At 45.4% G+C, this 23,774-nt stretch overlaps 1 protein-coding gene across 10 annotated transcripts; it reads right to left on the bottom strand.

Moving 5' to 3' along the window:
• Window positions 1-2,487: 2,487 nt before the first annotated feature.
• On the bottom strand, window positions 2,488-22,696 carry LOC140486923 (uncharacterized). 10 transcript variants are annotated; one of them, XR_011962672.1, is made up of 7 exons: window positions 22,496-22,696; window positions 19,117-19,215; window positions 14,325-14,387; window positions 9,940-10,019; window positions 7,388-7,454; window positions 7,074-7,217; window positions 2,488-2,884 (listed from the first exon to the last, which is right to left on the bottom strand). XR_011962672.1 is itself a non-coding variant. In XM_072586105.1 (7 exons), the coding sequence occupies exons 2-7, from the start codon at window positions 19,188-19,190 to the stop codon at window positions 2,754-2,756; spliced, it is 558 nt and encodes a 185-aa protein (XP_072442206.1). In that variant the 5' UTR covers window positions 19,191-19,215; window positions 22,470-22,695; the 3' UTR covers window positions 2,488-2,753. The 10 variants fall into 10 exon arrangements, 9 of the variants coding, with proteins under 9 accessions (XP_072442206.1, XP_072442205.1, XP_072442207.1 ...); XM_072586105.1 differs by lacking the exon at window positions 7,074-7,217 and adding an exon at window positions 8,942-9,072 and having other exon boundaries at window positions 9,940-10,031; window positions 22,470-22,695; XM_072586104.1 differs by lacking the exon at window positions 7,074-7,217 and adding an exon at window positions 8,942-9,072 and having other exon boundaries at window positions 9,940-10,031; window positions 22,496-22,695.
• Window positions 22,697-23,774: the final 1,078 nt, after the last annotated feature.

The following is a 23,774-nucleotide window of genomic DNA, read 5'->3' as shown; positions in this document are numbered from 1 at the left end:
CGGTGCCGGTGTAATTACAGAAGATCGACTGTTCTACGTAGCCAACAAAGAGACAGGCATAGCTGGGGCCCACACGTGTGCCCATGGCTACCCCTTTGGTCTGGAGGAAGTCGAAGGATTCGAAGGAGAAATTGTTAAGGATGAGGACCAGTTCAGCCAAACGAATGAGTGTCGGTGGAAGGGTACTGTTGGGGACGTCGGAAGAGGAAAAAACGGAGGGCTTGGAGGCCCTGGTCATGGCGGATGGAGGTGTAGAGGGATTGGATATCCATGGTGAAGACGAGGCGTTAGGGGCCGGGGAAACGGAAGTCATGGAGGAGGTGGAGGGCGTGGGTGGTGTCTCGAACGTATGGGGGCAGTTCCTGGACTAGGGGGGAATAGGACGGTGTCGAGGGCGGTAGAGATGAGTTGAGGTAGGAGCATGCTGAGACAATGGGTCGGACAGGGTGATCAGGCTTGTGGATCTTGGAAAGGAGGTAGAACCGGGAAGTGCGGGGTTCCCGGACTATGAGGTTGGAAGCTGTGGGTGGGAGAACTTCTGAGGTGATGAGGTTCTGTATGGTCTGGGAGATGATGGTTTGGTGATGGGGGGGTAAGCCAGCAGAAAAAGGGGGTGCACTGACCTCTACACTGCTGAAGCCAAATGCCAACTCGAGGACACCTCTTCCTACCGCCCCCTCGACCATAACCCCTTCTCTCTTCCCCCCCCCCTTCTGCCTTCTGCAAAAACCGTTCCCTCCGTGACTACCTGGTCAGGTCCCCACCCCCCTACACCCCACCCTCACATCCTGGCACCTTCCCCTGCCACCGCAGGAACTGTAAAACTTGTGCCCACACCTCCATCCAAGGCCCTAAAGGAGCCTTCCACATCCATCAAAGTTTTACCTGCACATCCACTAATATCATTTATTGTATCCGTTGTTCCCGATGCGGTCTCCTCTACATGGGGGAGACTGGGCGCCTCCTCGCAGAGCGCTTTAGGGAACATCTCTGGGACACCTGCACCAATCAACCAAACCGCCCCGTGGCCCAACATTTCAACTCCCCCCTCCCACTCTGCCGAGGACATGGAGGTCCTGGGCCTCCTTCACCGCCGCTCCCTCACCACCAGACGCCTGGAGGAAGAACGCCTCATCTTCCGCCTCGGAACACTTCAACCCCAGGGCATCAATGTGGACTTCAACAGTTTCCTCATTTCCCCTTCCCCCTACCTCACTCTAGTTCCAAACTTCCACCTCAGCACTGTCCCCATCACATGTCCTACCTGCCTATCTCCTTATCCACCTATCCACTCCACCCTCTCCTCCCTGAACTATCACCTTCACCCCCTCCCCCACTCACCCATTGTACTCTATGCTACTTTCTCCCCACCCCCACCCTCCTCTAGCTTTTCTCTCCATGCACCAGGATCTCTGCCTTTATTCCTGATGAAGGGCTTTTGCCCAAAACGTCAATTTTGCTGCTCCTCGGATACTGCCTGAACTGCTGTGCTCTTCCAGTACCACTGATCCAGAATCTGGTTTCCAGCATCTGCAGTCATAGTTTTTAACCTATTGGAACAAAGGGGTTCAACGTGAACATGGTGAGCTGGATATTGCGTGGGGCTGAATTGTGTTGACCCAAGAATCCTGCTCAGTTGGAACCAATGAACCGCAATGACTTGTGTTTGGTGTCCTCCGGGCTGTACAATATTCTGTGTGACCTAACACTGAGTTAAAGAGGCAGGTCTTCCTTCAAATCTTAAAAGGAGGAGGGAATGATGATGAGATTTGAGCAGGTTCCTCCAAACATTTCGGCTGCAAACCGAGGTATTGGTAATTACTGGGGCTGGTCTGTACTACCTCATATTGATCCACAGTCCCATTTCACATCCCATTGTCTGTAAGGCACATTGGGAGATGTAGATGGCAGCAGACATACATGCCAGAGGTTTTGGCTTCCTGTTAAAATTAATGTTGGTTCTTTTAGCTTCTTGGAGCTCAGGACCAGCCTTGAGCCCAGGAAAGTCTAGTGGCTGTTCTACTTCCCGTTGATAATAAAGTAATGTTTTAAAATAGTCACAGTATGGGCCAAGAAAAATGAAACTAATACTGAGAATGCTGGAGAAACTCAGCAGATCTGGCAGCATCAGCTAACTGGGCAATAATGACATTTGAGTCCAGGATTAAAGAGAAGTTCAATCTGTCTGTCTCTCTCCCTCTCCCTCTGTCTCTCTCTCTCTTCCCCACCTCCCCCCCCCCCCTCCGCCTCCCTCCCCCTCTCCACAGCTGCTGCCAGACTTGCTGAGTTTCTTCAACACTCTGTGCTTGTTTCAGATTTCCAGCGTCCACATAATCCCGCTTTGATTCAAGGAAAATGAATATTCTGCTTTCAGTAGTTAGTGAGCTAAGAAAGTTCTCACTGCTTAAAATAGTGATAAATTATAAACTGTTGCCATTTTCTGAGTTTTTTTGTTTCTCTTCAACATTTGTAAGGGAAAAACTGAGATTCAAATTGATCTGAAACTTTATTATAAAGCTGACATAGAAAGTGATTTTCCAACAATAATGTAATTGACTGCAATACAACTGCTAAAGCTACAAAGCAAATACTGTTAACTAATCCACTCAGCCAGAGTCTTCTGACATCACTTGTCTTGGGTTGCTCCCACTGCAATGGCTCCAACTCTCACTTGGTGGAATGTTCCAGAAATGACTGTCGCACGGCAACCAAATGCATTATTCATGCTGGCATTCTTTTCTCCAGTGCTTTCATTATACGTGCCACAGATACGGGTAGCTAGCAACTGGTTTGTGACAGACTCCAGTTTGAGATCGCCCATTCAAAACCATTCCTGGGTACAGAACTTCAGCGAGCCAGAATGGGATCAAGAAAACGATGAAAACTGTTTTGTGGGAAAAATATATATAACATCACAAACAATCAGTGACATTTTTAACAAGATACAGTCTCAGAAAGCACTGCACGCAAACCTACTCTCCCCCAGAACCAGGTGAATCTGCTGTGACTCTTTACTCTGACATTATTGGAGGACTATGGGTTAAGGATGGCAGGAAACGGGACTAATTGGAAAGAGTGGGCACAAACACAAAGGGCCGAATGTGCTGTCGGAATAAGGTGCTGATGGGTAAAGTTAAATAGGGGGAGAGGGTGAGAAGTCATGATTTTGGAGTAATGATCTAGAGGCCGCACCACACACCACCAGATTGTCGTAAAAATCCATTGAGTTCACTGATGCCGATCAGTGAAGGAAATCTGCCATCCTTACCCAGTCTAGCCTACGTGTGACCCCTGACCCCCAGCAGGGTGGTTGCCTCTGTAGTAGCCCAGCAAGTCACTCAGGTGGACAACAAATGCTGGTCTTAACAATGACACCCACCTCCTGGGAAAGAATAAATCTTTTCAAAGTAAATCCATACAACAGATGAAGATTCTTCTGATGTTCCAATAACTTCCTCCACAACAGATTTACAAGGGTATGTCACTCGCAAATGACCAAGGAGGCCACTCGGTCTATCAGGTGGGGGACAGCTCTCTGAACATTTAGTGCCATTCTCCTGTCTCAGCATGACCCTGCCCTTCCTTCCTTTCCAAATGTCAGACTAATTCCCTCACCACCACACACTCTGGAAGGACATTACAGACCTGAACCAGTCGCTGCATGAAAACACTTTCCCTCATATCACGCTTGCTTCTTTTACCAATGGCTGATTGGGCCATGAAGGGCCGAATGGCCTCCTCCTGCTTCTATGTTTCTATATTAATGGCTGTGTAAACATTCTGTTCCCTCTGTTTGAGAAGCTCCATTAGAATTTAGAATTGTACTCTTGATTTCATACTGTCTATCCATGTTCAAAATGCATCAACTCAAACTTCTCCCCCTTAAACAACATTTGCAACATATCAGCCCACTCCACCAATGTGTCTATATCCTTTACAAAGTTCCAAACTCTCCTCTGCCTAGTCAGCACATTAAAGGTGGTCTTTAGCACAGCAAGTGATCAAGGTCAATACTGTTTCACCCATCCATTCTGTCGTAGAGTCACAGAGATGTACAGCATGGAAACAGACCCTTCGGTCCAACCCTTCCATGCCAACCAGATATCCCAACCCAATCTAGTCCCATCTGCCAGCACCGAGCCCATATCCCTCCAAACCCTTCCTATTCATATACCCATCCAAATGCCTTTTAAATGTTGCAATTGTATCAGCCTCCACCACTTCCTCTGGCAGCTCATTCCATACCCGTACCACCCTCTGTGTGAAAAAGTTGCTCCGTGGGTCCCTTTTATATCTTTCCCCTCTCACTCTAAACCTATGCCCTCTAGTTCTGGACTCCCTGACCCCAGGGAAAAGACTTTGTCTATTTACCCTATCCATGCCCCTCATAATTTTGTAAACCTCTATAAGGTCACCCCTCAGCCTCCGCTCCAGGGAAAACAGCCCCAGCCTGTTCAGCCTCTCCCTTTAGCTCAGATCCTCCAACCCTGGCAACATCCTTGTAAAACCTTTCAATTTTCACAACATCTTTCCGATGTCCTGTACAGCTGCAACATGACCTCCCAACTCCTGTACTCAATACGCTGACCAATAAAAGAAAGTATACCAAATGCCTTCTTTACTATCCTGTCTACCTGCGACTCCACTTTCAAGGAGCTATGAACCTGCACTACAAGGTCTTTTTGTTTACTCTCCAGGACCTTACCATTAAGTGTATAAGTCCTGCTAAGACTTGCTTTCCCAAAATGCAGCACCTTGCATTTATCTGAATTAAACTCCATCTGCCACTTCTCAGCCCATTGGCCCATCTGGTCCAGATCCTGTTGTAATCTGAGGTAACCCTCTTCGCTGTCCATTACATCTCCAATTTTGGTGTCATCTGCAAACTTACTAACTGTACCTCTTATGCTCGCATCCAAATCATTTACGTAAATGACAAAAATTAGAGGACCCAGCACCGATCCTTGTGGCACTCCACTGGTCATAGGCCTCCAGTCTGGAAAACAACCCTCTACCACCACCCTCTGTCTTCTATCTTTGAGACAGTGCTGTATCCAAATTGCTAGTTCTCCCTGTATTCCGTGAGTTCTAACCTTGTTAATCAGTGTCCCATGAGGAACCTTGTCGAACACCTCACTGAAGTCCAGATAGATCACATCTACTGTTCTGCCTTCATCAATCCTCTTTGTTACTTCTTCCAAAAGAAGAAGTGGGCAGCACGATGGCACAGCAGTTAGCACTGCTGCCTCACAGCGCCAGAGACCCGGGTTCAATTCCTGCCTCAGGCGACTCTCTGTGTGGAGTTTGCACATTCTCCTTGTGTCTGCGTGGGTTTCCTCCCACACTCCAAAGATGTGCAGGTCAGGTGAATTGGCCATGCTAAATTGCCTGTAGTGTTAGGTAAGGGGTAGATGTAGGGGTATGGGTGGGTTGCGCTTCAGCGGGGCGGTGTGGAATTGTTGGGCCGAAGGGCCTGTTTCCCACACTGTAAGTAATCTAAAACTCAATCAAGTTTGTGAGACATGATTTCCCACACACAAAGCCATGTTGACTATTCCTAATCAGTCCTTGCCTTTCCAAATACATGTACATCCTGTCCCTTAGGATTCCCTCGAATAACTTGCCCACCACCAACGTCAGGCTCATTGGTCTATAGTTCCCTGGCTTGTCCTTACCACCCTTCTTAAAGAGTGACACCATGTTAGCCAACCTCCAGTCTTCCGTTACCTCACCTGTGACTATGGATGATACAAATATCTCAGCAAGAGGCCCAGCAATCGCTTCTCTAGTTTCCCACAGAGTTCTCATGTACACCTAATCAGGTCCTGGGGGTTTACCCACCTATATGCGTTTGAAGACATCCAGCACTTCCTCCACTGTAATATGGACATTTTGCAAGGTATCACCATCTATTTTGCTACTTTCTATATCTTCTATATCCTTTTCAACAGTAAATACTGATGCAAAATACTCCTTTAGTATCTCCCCCATTTTCTGCGGATCCACACAAAGGCTGCTTTGCTAATCTGTGAGGGGCCCTATTCTCTCCCTAGTTATCCTTTTGTCCTTTATGTATTTGTAAAGAATCCTTTGGATTCTCCTTCCTGGACTCTTCTGAAGTGATTACTCCAGATGGACCAACAATCGTTTTTTTGGGTTATCACAGTAAATGAGCAGCCTTTACGATTCCCCCTACCCTGATTCAAAGTCCCAATTCAATGTAACATTTAATGGATCTAATCTGTAAATGACCAATGGTGACACATCAGCAACATGAACCAGGATGCACAATTGTATCTCTTGATAACAGGAAGTCTGCAATTGCACTGTGACAGTCAAATGTTGACGTAGGATTTCCCCATTATAACAAGATTCAAAACTCAGGACTCAAGATGCAAGATTAAGGTCAACTGAAATTCCTGCCAGGTATTGGAGCAAAAGCTGATGGGAAGCAAAGCTGCCTTCCATTTCTTGTCAATCAGTTTACGTGGTTCACTCACAGGAAACAATCCACTTGGAAACACAAGAATTTCCTGACCGGGCCGACGCAGGAAAGATGTTTTCTCAAGTTTGAGGGCTCCAGAATGTGGGGGGCTGAGGGCAGGGAGGGGGGACAGGTGGTAGTGGGGTTGGAGGAAGACTTTTTAGGACAACAATGAAGAGGAATGTCTTCACTCAGAAGGTGATGAATCTTTGGAATTCTGTACCCCACATGGTCATGGAAACTCAATGTGTTCAACACAGATGGGTAGATTTACAGATATTAAAGATATCAAGGGATGTGGGGATCATGCATGAAAATGGCACTGAGGTAGTAGAGCCACTTCAATGACCTGAATGGCTGCCTCCTGTTTCTCATGTTACTATGACAAGGTCATGACTTCTAAATGGAGTGTTCATGCCTGAGACACAGAAATATCATAACATCAGATCAATACCATTAAAAGAAAATAGGACATAATGATACATGTCCAAAAAATATATTATTGTACACTGTGGAAATCAAATGCTTAAATCCAATAGAAGACACAAATCACCATAAGGAGTTAAGTCATTAAAAGTGTAGAACTCACTGTCCTTCTATCTTCTCCTGTAAGTGTTAAAGCCATTAAAACTCAGCATTGACAGGCCTGAATTATTACTACCCAGTAAGGATAACGTTGCTACTGCAGCACAGGGTTGCTCGCTCGGAGAGAATCCACTGGTGGGGGTTTAACCTGAGGGCCACCAAAAGGAGAGTTCTTGGTAACCTCAGCTGGTGCAGGAACTGAACCTGTGCTGTTGGCATAGCTCTGCATTGCAAACCAGCCAACTGAGCTAACCACAATGATGGTGACACAGGTCATGTCCCTTCACCTACTTTTCTCAGTAATGATAAAGTACGTACCTGTTGCAAGCACACTCAGTACAGACAGCAATAAGCTCAGGTAATACAGCTCGGGAGTTGTGTTTGCCTAACAATGATAAACAAATAATATCCTCATCAGTTTTAATCCTCAAAGTCAAATGAGCCACAAAATCAAGATACATCCCCCTTTTATATTCAGAGTCTTATCACCCAGGTTTCCCTGTGAAATGCAACCAGTGTTTACATTTGTATTTCTGTTACTAATGTTCTCGGGTATTTTCCTGATATTATTAATTCCAATCAAGGCAAAGTTCCACAGGAACTGACCACACATTGTCCATTTTCCATTTACTAGTTTGCAGATTTTTTCTGAACAACCTGCTCAGAGACGTCATTATTTGAACTTGAAACCAGGCCTCCTGGCTCAGAGGTAGGGACACTACCATAAAAGCTCCTTTAGTTTGTATAATTTATTGGGACATCATATCGTGAAGCCATCATTACTGCACAATCCTGCCCTTCCTCTATGTTTGCGAGATCCTCTGCAGTGTTGACTTGACATGAGACCCCTCGGGTTTGAGGGGTCTGGCTGATTGTGACTCCTTCCCTACTGAGGGGGTGCAAACGCCAGTTACAACCCACCCACCGGAGATGGGCAAACCCAGGGTCTGAGCTGAGCCTGGCCATTGGCTGCTCTGTATCTCCACTCTAGTCACTGCCTTGTGCTGTAATTTTTCACCAAGTTTTCAAGGGGGAAAATCCAACATGTCTGAAGGGTAGACCAGTGCAATGAGTTGGAGCAACTTAGACCGATACACTCTGGAGTTTAGGAGGATAAGAGGAGATCTAATTAAGGTTTATAAGATGCCAAAGGGGATTCACAAAATAGATGTAGAGAGGACGTTTCCCCTTGTGGAACAATCTAGAATGAATAGGTTAGGCAAAGGGGTATCAGATTTAAAACAGAGATGAGGAAAAATTACTTCTCTCAAAGGGTCATGAATCTGTGGAATTCACTCCTAAAGAGTGCAGTGGATGCTGGGACATTGAGTAAAGGAGATAGTCAGATTGTTCATCAGTAACAGGTTGAAGTGTGATAGGAATGGGCAGGAAGGTGGAGTTGAGGCCAATATGAGATCAGTCATGATTGTATTGAATGGCAGAGCAGGCACGAGGGGCTGAATGGCCTCCTCCTGTTCCCATGGCTTCACAGCACCAGGGACCAGAGTTTAATTCCACACTTGAGTGACTGTGGGTGTGGAGTTTGCACATTCTCCCTGTGTCTGCATGAGTGCTCCGGTTTCCTCCCACAGTCCAAAACTGCGCAGGTTAGATGGATTGGCCATGGTAAATTGCCCGTAGTGCTCAGGGATGTGGGGGTTAGGTGCATTAGTCAGGAGAAATGCAGAGTAATAGGGTAGGGGAATGGATCTGAGTGGATACTCTTTGGAGGGTTGGTGTGGACTTGTTGGGGCAAATGGCCTGTTTCCACATTGTAGGGATTCTATGATTCTTAACAGAAAGACTGAATACAACATCTGGTATTCTGACCGTAACATGTAAAACTGCACAGGATGATAAAGATGATCTTACACACTGTGGAGCAGTAACAGTGAAGGCAGTTGTAATGATTCCCTGTGCAAATGATCCAACTCCATACACGTGGAAAGCCACCTTCACCTCGTGAGAGACCGGATCCATCAAGGTCAGAACGATTGTAAACCCTGAGGAAGTTTCACTGGAATTAGATCCATGTGTCAACTTGGCAAGAAATGATTCTAATAAAATAACCAAGTGCTTCAATATTAGCGGGTGGTAACTCCTAATCTACCCTCCAGCCAATGCGAAAGTTGACTCATTTTTCTATTTAATCATATAGAATTTACAAAGCAGGCACTGACCATTTGACCCAACTGGGATGAATAATTTAACAATATGCTCCATCCAGCAAATAACAAATCACACTGTTCAAAAATCTGCCTCAGATTTACAGCACCGACACCACAGAACCTTGAAAACAGCACCTCTTCCCTAGTTTAGCTATCCCAAATATAAATTCCACTGCTCTGCACTCTCTGGGGAGGGAGGGGCGCAATGCCCACTGGGACCAACCACCTGCCCTTGCTTCCAACCTCCCCTTCAAGATGCCCCTTACACACCCATTACCTTGCCCTGTGCCATTAAAATGACCAGCAGTGGCTGCCTCTCTGACCCTCTTGGGCACGAGAACTACCAAGCCCTGACTGGCTGCAAGTCCTCCTTGGCAGGACCTCTGACCCCAGGGTCTTCAGATGCCCATGGCTGATCTCACCCCTGCCTGATTGGTTTGGTGACCAATCTGAGGGAGACATAACATGGGCTTGTTGCTGACAGTCCAGTTGGCGAGTGAGGCACCCACATGTTTATTTTCTGAATCATAATGGGAACTGTCCCAAAACACACAGAATTTTAACTGCACCTTCAGTTAATGTTTATGAAACCCAAAAATAGTAATTTTATCTCAAATTGTGGACTCTGAGAGAACAATGCTTCTTCACTGACACAGATTGGGAAATCAGTCCCGAAAATGAAAAATGGCATCTGTCTCTTACCTGTCATAATAAAAGTGAAGATTATAAAACTGGTCAAATTGACGAGGAGGGGTTGGCCACAATATCGAGATGACTTTGGTCTGGAATATAAACTAAGAATCAGTTTAAAAGAAATTGATTTTTGACAGAGGCTGGGGGTTGCTGTTAGTTGATGGCAAAAAAATACATGTTTTTGCTCCACAGGAGCTTGCCCCTATTTAAAGTCTCACAATCCGACCCCTCCCCAACCATAGCACTCCCCTATTGGCTAACCATTCCACTCCCCTCCCCTCCCCTCCCCTCATGCTGAACGTGGCTTCCCTATTAGACACATCGTGCTGTTCACATCAAACCTGAGGGAGGGAGTTTCACATTCTATCTGAAAATAACATCCCCGGAATTCCTGAATGAACTTGATGAATACCTTACATGGAAATCACAAACTTTTGGAGCACTGATCCTTTGTCAGGTGAAGTCATCTCAAATAAACCTGTTGGACTCTAACCTGGTGTCATGTGACTTCTGACTATGTCCACCCAGACCATCACCAGCACCTCCACGCTCCACGTCATGTTGATGCCTTCATTTCAGACATTCCCCCCCCCCCCCCAAGTAGAGACACCTTCTCCTTCATATCCTCTCAACCTCCTCCCACACTCTTCCTCAGAAGGTCTCAATGTGAATGGTAAGGGAGTCGGTACCAGATCAAGAATCAGACAAGATATCCTATTAGCCTCCAGAACCAAAGGAAGCCATTTTCAAAGCTCGGGGGTTGTGACAAATCCCCAGCATTTTGTGTGGCTGGTGTTTGTAATCTCAGGCTGAGTTCACTGGAACATTGAATCTGGGGCTCGGTGGACTCCCCACTTGGAGGTAATAACACCCCAATGCTCCCCCCAGTTCCAGCTGGACTCACAACAAAAACATCAGGAATGTTTTGTGGTCTAGTGGCTGTGTCCCTGCCTCTGGGGGCAGAAGGTCAAGCCCCAACTGCCCCACACATGTGTGGACTATATCTGAGGAGGGTGACTTAAACAGCAGTCAAGGTTAAACATCACACAACACCAAGTTATAGTCCAACAGGTTTATTTGGAAGCACTAGTTTTCAGTGCGCTGCTTCTTCATCAGGAAGCTCGTCACTCGGTACCTGAAGGAGCGACGCTCCGAAAGCTAGTGCTTCCAAATAAACCTGTTGGACGATAACCTGGTGTGTGACTTTTAACTTTGTACACCCCAGTCCAACACCAACACCTCCACATCATCACTCAAGGTGTCCCTACAGTACAGTGGCTAGAGTGCCTGACCCCAGATTGAATGGGTTTAGATTGAACCCCACCAGGCACGGGGAGATTTACCACAAATCAAGTGAACCTACCTTCAGACCTGGAGGTCTGTCTGAATAGGCTGATTCAATAAGAAACACAATCACAAGGAGGGGCCAGAGAAACACACCCCTTCCTGACTCCAAGATGGGATTGAGTCTATATTTACGAGACAGTCATGTTGCGGCTGTACAGGACATTAGTTAGGCCACTTTCAGAATATTAAGTGCATTTCTGGTCTCCTTCCTATCGGAAGGGTGTTGCAAAACTTGAAAGGGTTCAGAAAAGATTTATAAGGATGTTGCCAGGGTTGAAGGGTTTGAGTTACAGGGAGAGGTTGAACAGGCTGGGGCTGTTTTCCCTGGAGCGTCGGAGGCTGAGGGATGACCTTACAGAGATTTATAAAATCATGAAGGGCATGGATAGGGTAAACAGACAAGGTCCTTTCCTTGCGGTGGAGGAGTCCAGAACTAGAGGACATAGGTTTAAGGTGAAAAGGAGAAAGATTTAAAAGGGGCCTAAGGGGCAACATTTTCACACAGAGGGTAGTGCATGTGTGGAATGAGTTGAGAGATGAAGTGGTGGAGGCTTGTACAGCATTTAAAAGGCATCTGGATGGGGATATGAATAGGAAGGGTTTGGAGGAATATTGGCCAAGTGCTGGCAGGTGGGACTAGATTAATTTAGGGTATCTGGTCAGCATGGACAAGTTGGACCAAAGGGTCTGGATCTCTAGGAGTCTAATTTAGAAGAATGAGAGGGAATGTGATTGAAATGTATAAAATTCTAACAGGGCTGGAGAGATTAGAGGCAGAGAGGAGGTTTTCCCTGATTGGGGAGTCTAGAACAGTCACATGATATGGGGTAGACCTTCTAGGACTGAGATGAGGAAAAACATCTTCACTGAAAGGGTGGTGAAGCTGTGGAATTTTTTACCACAGAAGGCTGTAGAGGACAAGGCACTGAATATATTCATGAAAATGTTTTTTTTGGAGATTTTAAATACAGAAGGAGTGTGTGGAGAAAATAGGAATTTGTCATTAAGGTAGTGAACCAGCCATGATCGTACTGAATGGGGGTGCAGTTCAAAGGGCTGAATGGCCTACTCTTGTTCCTAGTTTCTATAGAAACCATAAGTGAATTACATCACACTGTCATACTGAAATCCATTTAAATGTCTACTTTGAGCACAATACTGACTTGTGTTCAAGTCAAACAAAATTTAAGCTCCTGAAATGGATTTCAACATGGGCCAGTATGAGGTCCATCCACTTTGAACCGAAGGAAAGGACTGATCAAAGTATCTCCTGGACAGTAGAGGTTCATAGAGACACATGGGTCACAGAAAATTAAATATCCCGAGGCAGAAAATAAGCCAAGTGGCCAACAGAATGCAGGCCTTTGTATCAAGAAGACTGGTTCTGCTACACCGCACTTTGCTATAACGCAATTGGTGAATTGAGGACACTATATCTAAAGTGCAAAGTTTTAAAGTATGTATTGGTTATAATGTGATTCCAGCCCCATTAGTTTAAATGGTAATGATATTACGCGGTTTTCTTATAACACAGGATTACATGAGAACAGAACTACCACACTAACTGTACAAGATGAAATAACTCCAAGAAGGCCAGTAACCAATTACTAAGCCACCCTTTATTTAATTTGATTTATTGTCATGTGTACCTAAGTACAGTGAAAAGTTTTGTTTCTGAGCAGTACAGGCAGATCATAGTTAGCAAGGACATAGAGATCACAGGGTGAACAAAATATCTTGGACAGAGTAAGACATACAGGTTACAAGCGAAGGGCATGTGCGAGGAAAAGCTTAGAATGGTTATAAGGAATGTTGCAGTTAGATCTGATGTAAGGAGCTCAAAGTGTCAGCACTATCTTGAATCCTGATTTGCCTTATTTGGTTACACATGTATAGTACATAACACTGACCCAGCTAGCTCGGAGCCAGCTCCTAGGGTGAGCAGAACCCCCGACACTCCTGTTTAGATCTGTCAGTCAGGGCTCCCTGATTGGACCAGGTTAACAGCCCCAATCAGGGAACTCATATTCTATGAGGTAATAAAGAATTCAGATGTTGCAAGTCAGACTTGAGAAAATATGGAGAGCTGCAAAGGTACAGCAGGTCAGGCAGCATCAGAGGAGCAGGAAAAGTCAACGTTCTGACCTGAAATGTTGCCTCTCCTGCTCCTCTGATGCTACCTAGACACGCTGTGCCTTCCCAGCTCCACATGTTAACAACTCATACTCTAGGAGTTGGCTGACCTCGTTCCAATCACTACACAAAGGATGTCGGAGCCACATTTCAGCTTCTGCTTAGACCACATCTGGAGTTACTGTGAACAGTTCTGAATGCCTCGGAAGAGGGTGATTAAACAGAAGGATACCAACATTCCTACAGCTACATTCCAGGGAGAGGTGACAAAACCTAGCGTGGTATTCCCTGGAATTAGAATGTTCATTTCAGCAATGTTTCTGAGATATGGAGGAGAATTGACAGGGTAAATAGACAGAACTATTTCCACTGGTTGGGGCGTGGAAATCACAGGGGACACGGCGTTACGGTCAGAGTCAGGCCTTTCAGGAGTGGAGATGTTAATACTTCAGCGTACAAAAATAAATCAGAGCTTTCTGCATCAAATAGCAGCCGATGCTGGATCCATTGTTAACTTTTAATCCGAGATCAAAAGATTTTTATGAATCAGAGGCACAATATTAAACAATACTAAAAGGAGGTGTGGAGTTAACTGCTCAGTCTGGATCTGAGAACAGATTTGAGGGGCTGAATGGCCTACTCCAGTTCCCCTGTAGTGTAGGAGACATAAGGAGAAGCTTTCCAGTGTGACAAGGGTCAGGGCCGGGAGGGGGATTCCTGGATAGTTCTACCAATGGAGGTAGCACAGGTGTAACGGTCCACCTTCAGTGTGCTATCATTCCATTATGTGTTATGGTTCATCTCCTCTCAATATTTCCCTGCTCAGCCCAGACCACACAGTGACCCCTTGTCAGCTCAGGGGAAAACGATTCAGTGGAAATCAAGTCACCTGTTGTTTCAATGACTGAACTTACCTCAGCAGCACAAATATCTGTGGGAAAAGGATGATGGTCACAAGCATTATCACCAGGATCTCACTAGAAGCAAACACAGATTAGTAACAGAAGCAATAAGTGTTACTTGAGGCAAATTCAAATGCAAGTTAATTACAAATCTCCACACAAACTTTGTCTGCCCATAAATCTCTCTCTCTCCCTACAAGCATCTTAGGGGAGCAAAATCCTCTGATCCAGGCGTATCCAACACTCCAACCCAAGAACAGGGCCCAGCTCCCAAACCCTATTCAATCCAAATAAAGATATAAACTGCTGGAGAAGCTCAGCAGGAGAGAGAAGCAGAGTGTCAAGTCCAGTATGACTCTTCATCAGAACAATCCAATATGCATTTGCATTTTTACTTGTAATTCTGACTTCAGGACCTAAGCACAAACAGGGCTATGACTGCAGCACTGAGGGAGTGTTAGCCTGTTGGAGGCAGGGTTACATACAGAAGTCCCAGGTCCTGCTGCAACTCCTGACTTGGAGCGTGCAGCTGCCCTAGACCCTGATGAACCCTTGGGTGGGGGTGCCACCTTTTGGGTGAGTATTCAAACTGAAGCCCTGTCTGCTCCCACAGATGATTGCAAGCATTCCGGTATCATTAAGTCAAAGAAAAGCAAGCAAGTCATCCTCAGTAACAAAAACAGAAGTTGTTGGAAATGTTCACCTGGTCTGGTGGCATCTGTGAAGAGAAATTGGAGTTAACATTTCGGGTCTGCCCGGATTTCTCTTCAGTTGCTGCCAGACCAGGTGAGCTTTTCCAGCAACTTCTGTTCTTGTTTCTGATTCACTGCGTCCGCAGTTCTTTTGGTTTTCTTCAACTCATCCTCAGTGTTTATCCCTCAAGCAACAACACAAAGGTCAGAGATCACTTCGCTATGTGACAGAGCTTGATGCCAAACGTCCTCCATCACAACAGGGACTGACCACAGTTCAAAACTTCTTTACTGGCTATTTATAGAGACATTGGTGATTGTGGAACGTTGACCCACTGCTGGAAGAGATTGAAAATCTGGGCCATGTTTTCTGCCACCTTCTCAGAGGATGTCTGGTGCACGAGACACCAAAGTGCAGGAAAACAGGATTAGAGGATAATATCCCTTCAAAAGAAGGTTCTAACCGAACTGCACTGTAACTTTGAACACAATTATAAAGACTGCACAACTCTTCCTTAAAATGTATTCCAGCTTTCATGTACAGATTTAGTGGAATTTTTCTAAATACATGTAGTTTAAATATTTAAAAATAGCACAATTTGATGAGCTCAACGCTGAACTAAACTGAACCCAGTGTAAATGCAGGCAACTGAGTGAGTGCCTCTAAAACCATGTCATGTTAGTGTTGGAAATACAAAGGGATTGGATTATCGACATGGATCAAAACACATTAGCATGACTCATTCGTGGAATAACCCCTGACAGTCTGAGATCCTGGAAATAGATAATTTTATTGAGTTATGGGACATGGGTATCACTGGCTGGAACAGCATGTATTGCGCATCCCTAACTGCCCTTCAACAAAGTGGCTTGCTAAGCCATTACATGGGCAGCTAAGAGTCAATTACATGGCTGGGGGTCAGGAGTCACATCTAGGCCAGACCAGGTAAGGATGGCAGTTTCCTTCCCTAAATAAACATCAGTGAATCATATATAGAATCATAGAATCCCTACAGCGAGGAAGCAGGCCATTCGGCCCATCGAGTCCACATCAACCCTCTGAACCCCCTTCTCCCATCCTTGCAACCCTGCATTCCCCATGGCTAACCCACCCACCATGCACATCCTTGGACACGACTGGCAATTTAGCATGGCCAATCCACCCTAATCTGCACATTTTTGGATTGTGGGAGAAAACCGGAGCACCCAGAGAAAACTCACACAGTCACAGGGAGAATGTTTAAACTCCAGACGGGGTTTCATGACAGTCGCAATTAGGCTAGCTCTTAATTTCAGATTTTCATTGAATTTGAATTCCCCATCTGTCAAGTGGGTTTTGAACCAACAACCTGAGAATATTAATCTGAGCCTCAGGGTTTCTAATCCAGTGGCATTATCATACTGCCCCTCTGCCTATCCTAGTCTTTCACTGTCAATTATTTTTCTCAGCAGCAGTGACAGTAACAGTGTTTCATTTCAGTATCACGCAAGCTTCAGTCTGAACACATTGTCTAACTGTGGGTAGCAGCATTACAATCAGGTCTAATCCCATTCTGATTCGTTGCCCCACACTCAGACAGTTTTCATTGAGTGGTCGTTATGGACAGAAATGCTGGCTGCTTCTTGCCCCTTAGTCTGGAGAGGGTGAAGCCAATTGTGACTTGGTGAGATCATTAAAGTGACACTGAAATTGAGCTTTTGCAGATGTTACAGAAATATTTTTAAAACTGTTAAAATACCGGATGTGGGCTGGACAGTTGGAATTTGCACACTTACTGTGTAATTTGGACACGGTTGTTTGTTTAAGTTTGGTAAGCAGCTGGAAGTTTTGTTAGTTGCATAGTTTACAAGGTGAGTTTACCCAAATGATGGAAGCCATGTGTATCACTGGGTCTCTCAGCTCCCTGATTACAATCTCTTCATAGGTTCTTTTTACCAAGTTTCTGAACAGCCAACTCACCGCAGCTTTCTGACAGAAATAGGGCAGACAATTCCTCACTTGTTCCAGGTCAGCAGCAAGGGAGTGAGATTGTTAACCCTGTGACAAGTCAAGTTCACTTATCAGCTTTCTCTCACTGCTTTGTCTCCCAATGACAGGGGAGTGCAGGTTCAGGGGAGACATCTTCTGTAAATTCATTGCATCATTGTGATATATTTTGCTGATAATCCTCCCCCTTTTCTGCTAATTTTATTTCAAGGACTGCAATTTCTCCTCCCATGTGATCAAAGATGCCCTCCACCCCGCAACTCCACCCTTGAACTCTACCCCTCCAACCACAACAAGGATAGAACCACCCCCATAGCCCTCAGCTTCTACCCTGCCAATCTCCAGATACAACACATCATCTTCCGCCATTTCTACCACCTACAGTCAGACCCCACCAACACAGATATGTTTCCCTCCCCACCCCTATCTGCATTCCGCAGAGACTATTCCCTTCGTGATTCCCTCAATAGGTCCACCCCCACACCCCACCAACCCACTCTCCACTCCCGGCACCTTCCCTTGCCGCCACAAGAGGTGAAACCTATGCCCCCACCTTCCCCCCCTCCCCCACATTCGTTCAAGGTCCCAAAGGATCCTTCCACATCCGGCAGAGATTTTCCTGCACATCCATCCATCTCATCTACTGTGTCCCTTGCTCTCAACGTGGTTTCCTCTACATGGAGAGACAGGATGCCAATTCACGGAGCATTTCAGGTAACATCTCTGGGATGCACGCACTAAACAACCCCACCGTCCCGTGGCTGAACACATTAACTCACCCTCCCACTCCACCAAGAACATGCAAGTCTTGGGCCTCCTCCAGCGCCAAATCAAATCCACCTGACAACTGAAGGAAAAACGCCTCATCTTCCGCTTTGGGACCCTCCAACCACATGGCTTCACCTGCTTCCTCATCTCTTCTCCCCCACCTCATTCTTGATTCAACTTTCAACTTGGCACCACCCTCTTGACCTACCGTGCCTGTCCATCTTCCTTCCCACCTATCCACTCCACTCTCCACTCTGACCAAATCACCATCACCCCCCCCCCCCCCCACCTGCATCTACCTATCGTCTTCCCAGTTACCTTCCCGAAGCCCCAGTCCCACCCCTCTATATAGCTCTCAGACCCCTCCCCTCCATATTCCTGATGAAGGGTTTATGCCCAAAATATCGAATCTCCTGCCCCTCGGATGCTGCCTGAACTGCTGTGCTTTTCCAGCACCACACTTTTCGACTCTGACTCTCCAGCACCTGCAGTCCTCACCTTCTCCTCCTTGTTATTAAACCCAGACCCACCTGGAATGTTAACTTCAACATCCCTAAACTAAGGAGTCAGAAACAGCCAGTGTTTCTACCCATAATGACCACTCACTGAAAACTGAATGTGTATGGTGTCAAATCGGAGTGTGATCAGACCTGACTATAATGCTGCTAGCCGTGATCAGATGTTTTCAGCGTGTTCTGGAGTTAGCATTTCACATCAGCAATGTAAAGGAACTTATTATACATCCTTCCCAAAATACTTCATGCATAAATGTGGGCTTTTCTACAGAAACATTCTTCCATTGCATAGCTTGAGAGAACACATGGAAAGAATGCCGACATCAAAAGACACAATGTTATGCACGTCAAAGACTCTAATTTCACAGCTTTCCCCAAGTGCTCGGAGAGGTTATTTTTCTGTAGCCGGAGGCAAACAGCAAGACCCTGTTGTTTCAGATGGTTCAGAAATCACATGGTCAGTTCGTCCGTCAGTGTTGCACTAACTGCTACAGTAGTGGCACTTACACTAGCAGTTGGTTTCATCACCCATCAAGGATTAAGGAATAGATAGCTGGTCACAGTCCTCACTCTAATCAACCAACCATCGCTGGAAGCGTGCGTGTGTAGGGTTTGTGTGAAGGAAGAATTGGAATCAAACTTTTCACACTTTCGAAATGTCATTGACGTCTTCAAAAGCTTGTGATTTTAAATAAACCTGTTGGGACTATAACCTGCTGTTGTGAGTTAGATTACTGCACCCCAACAAAGTTCCAAAACCTTCAGGAGTAGAACCAGAAGCAAAAATGACAGATTTCATTGGCAAGAAAATAAAGAGCTCAAATTCAGCGGGATGTGCTTACAATTTTGCTCTGCTGCGTTTGGGCAGCTGTCTGCTAAAATGATAGGCAAGGTGGGCGATACAGTAATGCAGCATCCTGTAGTCAAGCAGTCCGTGATATCTGAAACAAAAAAAAGACTAAACAAATGACGCAATGACCAATCCTTAAACTCAATCAAATAATTATCACTAAAAGGTGTGTCTTGGAAATGAACTTGGAGGATTGTTGGGGATGAGTGAGACTATCCACAGAGCAGGTTCAATGGGTGAAAGGACCTGTACTCATTAGGTTCTTAATATAGAACCCCTATACCTGCCATTAAACAGCTCGCCGCCCAACTCACTCCTCTGGTTCCCAGGCTGGTTCATGTTATACAGAAATACCGAAAGAACTTCAGATGCTGAAAATAAGAAACAAAAACAGAAATCACTGGCAAAGCTCAGCAGATCTGGCAGCATCTGTGGAGAGAAATCGGAGTTAATGTTTTGCAATTGAGGGATGGTTCCTCAGAAGTGTTCTGTTGAGGGTCACTCCATCCCGAAACATTAACTCCGATTTCTCTTCACAGATGTTGCCAGAACGCCTGAGCTTTGCCAGCAATGACTGTTTTTGGTTCATATTATAAATCGTTTCCTCCCTTTAGGTACTGACCACCTCTCTTTCAAACATTAGTGTCCTCCAATAGTTCACAAATGACCTACAGGTCTAGCAGCAGTTGTGGAGAGAAAACAGAGTTAACATTTTGAGGGGCCAGCGTTTTCACACAGAGGGTGGTGTGTGTACGGAATGAGCTGCCAGAGGAAGTGGTGGAGGCTGGTACAATTACAACATTTAAAAGGCATCTGGATGGGTACATGAATAGGAAGGGTTTAGAGGGATAGGGGCGAAATGGTGGCAAATGGGACTGGATTAGGTTAGGATGTCTGGTTGGCATGGCCAAGTTGGACTGAAGGGTCTGTTTCCATGCTGTACAGCTCTATGACTCTATGCTATGACCCTGCTTTAAACTGGGCTCTGAAGAAGGGTCAGTTGACTCGAAACATTAACTCTGTTCCTCTCACCACAGATGCTGCCAGACCTGCTGAATCTCTCCTGCAATTTGTGTTTTCGTTTGGTTCTGATCTCCAGCATCCACAGTCCTTTGTTTTATTTTATTATGTCACTATTGACCCCTCCTGAGCTGACCAATGACTCCATCAAACTCCTTCTCCTCTTCTCAGTTTGGTGAATGTTGCTTCCCAAATCCACGATCACCTCTCCTCTGATGAAGACTCAAAACATTAGCTTGCTCTCTCTCTCTCCACAGACACTGCCAGACCTCTGTGTTTTCACCAGCTGTCCTGTGTTTGAATTGCTCCATCATATTTTCCTCTCTGCCTAAACAGCCTGGACCATGTTCTGCATTCTCACTACCACACACTACATCAGGATTCAGTCCAGATGCTGGAAGTGAGTAGAGCTGAGCCATCAATTGACTAAGTAACAGAAAGCCAAAACTTCTTCAACTCAGATCCAATATTTCAATCCTGGATATTATTGCAGTAAGTTGAGTTTTATGAATATCCACCCTTATCCTCACCTCCCTTTTCCCTCTATTTAGAACAGAACCCCTACAGTGTAGAAACCAGAGCACCCCGGGGGGGGTTCATGCAGACATGGGGAGAATGTGCAAACTCCATACAGTCGCCCAAGGCTGGAATTGAACCTGGGTCCCTGGCGCTGTGAGGCAGCAGTGCTAACCACTGAGCTACTGCGCTGCTATGGAGCTAATAGCTCAGCACCTCGTCCAGGGGTCAGTCCTCATAGCTCAGGCTGTTCAACCAGGAAAGTGTTATAATTCCAGCAGATTGCAGTACTAGACACGTCAGGTCCCACAGTGAAAGCTGGATAGATAGACCAATGGTTTACTTTTGCAATTTGTTTACATTGTTTAGACACTGAAAACATCCACACAATTCTGCCAACAATTCTTTTAAAATAAAAGAAGACAAGTTTACTGCACAAAAGTATAACGAAGCAAAGCACTCGCTCTCTCTCTATATATATATATATATATATATATAAATATTTTAAAGACAATTTGAAAATATTTACCTGAACGGCAAAAAGAAAAATCCAACTCTTATCCGAGTAATATCCTTTACAGACACTCAACCCCAGTGAAGTATCACACCTCCTTCATGCTTTAGTTTCTTACTTGACTGCTAAGTTAGTAAGTGTTTCCCTTCAGTGACTTTCTGCACATTTAATACATGGGATTCTCTCTATCTCTCTTCAAGACTCAAGTCAACCTGCTGAACTCTGAGAAAAAAAATTCAGCACTTGTCCCAGACCTGTCTCCTTGGACTAGTAAAATAACTTAACAACTCCTTTCCAGCTCTGATGGCCTGGAATCTGCCAAAATATCTAAACTGCACTTTTCCTGGGACTGATCTTTTCTCTCTGAATTTGTCCTGCTTCTTCTCTCTCTTTTTGGATCTTAAAACCTCAATTTTGTCAAAAAAATTCAGCAATTTTCTCACTAGATATCTTTTCTGGTCAATCAGCATAAGTAAATGCTGTTTTGCCCACTGATAAAATAAAAATTGAATCTCTGACCATTAATTAAGAAAGGTTCACAGAACTGAAAACCGTAAAGCAACATTTTCATCTAACTTAGAACTGGAGTTCCCAAATTATGAATATATGACAAACCTTTATCACATAGTTCCTGCGCCTTATGCTCACATACAGGATCCACATAGCCAGCAGGAGGCAAAAGTCTAGTTAACACCCCTTGGACCTGTCTCTTTAGGGGCAATTTGACCAAATCTAAACAATGGGAATCCCAGACAGTTACTCCCACAGCAGGGAGGGGGAAGGGTGAAACCTTGAGCAGTAATCTACCAGCCACTGGGTCTCAGCCTGCACACAGCACAAAGAGAGGGGAAAGAGGGAAGAGAGGAGATGGGAATTATGCTGAAAAGGAAACTAACTGAACCCTCTTTCAACTGAGAAGGGGGCAAAGATAAATGGAGAGGGGGGGGGAATGCTGTCTCCTAGCAACAGAAACAATTTGTAACAAAATACCTGACTCAACATTCCATCATTTGCTTTCTGTTTAATGGAAATCTTGTCCATTTCCCTGTCTGAATGAATTCACACAAGGGAACAGAACACAACCATAATTAAAACCAGTTCCCGAAGTATTTTTTTTTGGTTCTGCGTCTGCTTTAACTTTCATAAAGATCTTATGGCTTTTTAAACTTTTTTTTGTTTTCACGAACGTACTGTTACTGCGAAAGGGAGAAAGGGTGTAAAAGGGAGGGGTGTGTGGGGAATAAAGAGGTAGCCCACCCGGCCGCCAGCTCTCTCTCTCTCTCTCTCTCACTCACTCGTTTCCAACTTGGAGACAAATTACCGGGAAGTGCCGGCTCCCGCAGGCTCGCCCTCATTGTCGGCAGATTTTCCTGTAAACCACCACCACAACCTCAGTGCTTTTAGCGACCAGGAAGTTAGCGACCAGGAGGAAGATGAGGAGGAAAACTGCGAGAGACTGAGCGATCAACCTCAACATGTTGCTGGTCGCCGCTCCGTTCCAGTGGCTCGATAATCCGGGTCAGGTTTCCCCACATCCACATCCCCCCCTCCCTCTGATCCACTCATCCAGGCTTTCACTCCCTCCCCAAGTAGGAGCCTGGAACTGACCCTCCCCACCTCCTCTTCCAGTGCACTACACTCAGATGTAGGAGAATGTGATTGGAGTTTAGAGAAATAAGAGCCCCCTCCGTTGAAACACGCAAGTGTTTTTTTTTACCAAATTTTAAAAACTAGAAGAATGATAACATTTGAAAGGCATCTGGATGGGCCTATGAATAGAAAGGGTAAATGGGAGGGATATGGACCAAGTGCTGGCATACGGGACTAGATGAGGTTGGGATATCTGGTCAGTATGGAAGAGTTGGGCCAAAGGGTCTGTTTCCAAGCTGTAATCTCTCTGACTCTTAACTGCGGATGCTGCAAATCAGAAACAAAAATAGAAATTGCCGGAAAAGCTCAGCAGGTCTGGCAGCATCTGGGGAGAGAAATCAGAGTTAATGTTTCAGGTCCAGTCCCTCTTACCCATAACTTGAGGGTACGTCTGAGAAAGGGTTACCAGACCCGAAATGATGCTGCCAGACCTGCTGAGCTTTCCCAGCACTTTCTGTTTTTGTTTTACAAAATTTTTATTTGATTTGTTGTTGTCACATGTACTTAAGTACAGTGAAAGGTTTTATAGAGTCATAGAGATGTACAGCATGGAAACAGATCCTTTGGTCCAACCTGTCCACCCGACCAGATATCGCAACCCAATCTAGTCCCACCTGCCAGCACCCGGTCCATATCCCTCCAAACCCTTCCTATTCATATACCCATCTTAAATGTTGCAATTGTACCAGCCTCCAATGCTCCAGGGAAAACAGCCCCAGCCTGTTCAGTTTCTCCCTTTAGCTCAGATCCTCCAACCCTGGCAACATCCTTGTAAATCTTTTCTGAACCCTTTCAAGTTTCACAACATCATTCTGATAGGAAGGAGACTAGAATTGCACGCAATATTGCAATAGTGGCCTAACCAATGTCCTGTACAGCTGCAACATGACCTCCCAACTCCTGTACTCAATACTCTGACCAATAAGGGAAAGCATACCAAATGCCTTCTT

This window comes from Chiloscyllium punctatum, chromosome 16 (genome assembly GCF_047496795.1).
Source record: "Chiloscyllium punctatum isolate Juve2018m chromosome 16, sChiPun1.3, whole genome shotgun sequence".
Taxonomy (NCBI): domain Eukaryota; kingdom Metazoa; phylum Chordata; class Chondrichthyes; order Orectolobiformes; family Hemiscylliidae; genus Chiloscyllium; species Chiloscyllium punctatum.
The sequence above is the reverse complement of the archived record's forward strand: the minus strand, read 5'-3'. Positions and strand labels throughout refer to the sequence as shown.

Bases quoted from the DNA above. Each gene is read 5' to 3' on its own strand.
- LOC140486923 (XM_072586105.1), bottom strand. From the start codon at position 19,190: ATGCTGCATTACTGTATCGCCCACCTTGCCTATCATTTTAGCAGACAG. The intron at 14,388-19,116 runs GTAAGCACATCC...GTTTGCTTCTAG, and splicing joins AAACGCAGCAGAGCAAAATT to TGAGATCCTGGTGATAATGC. The intron at 10,032-14,324 runs GTAAGTTCAGTC...ACTGATTCTTAG, and splicing joins CAGATATTTGTGCTGCTGAG to TTTATATTCCAGACCAAAGT.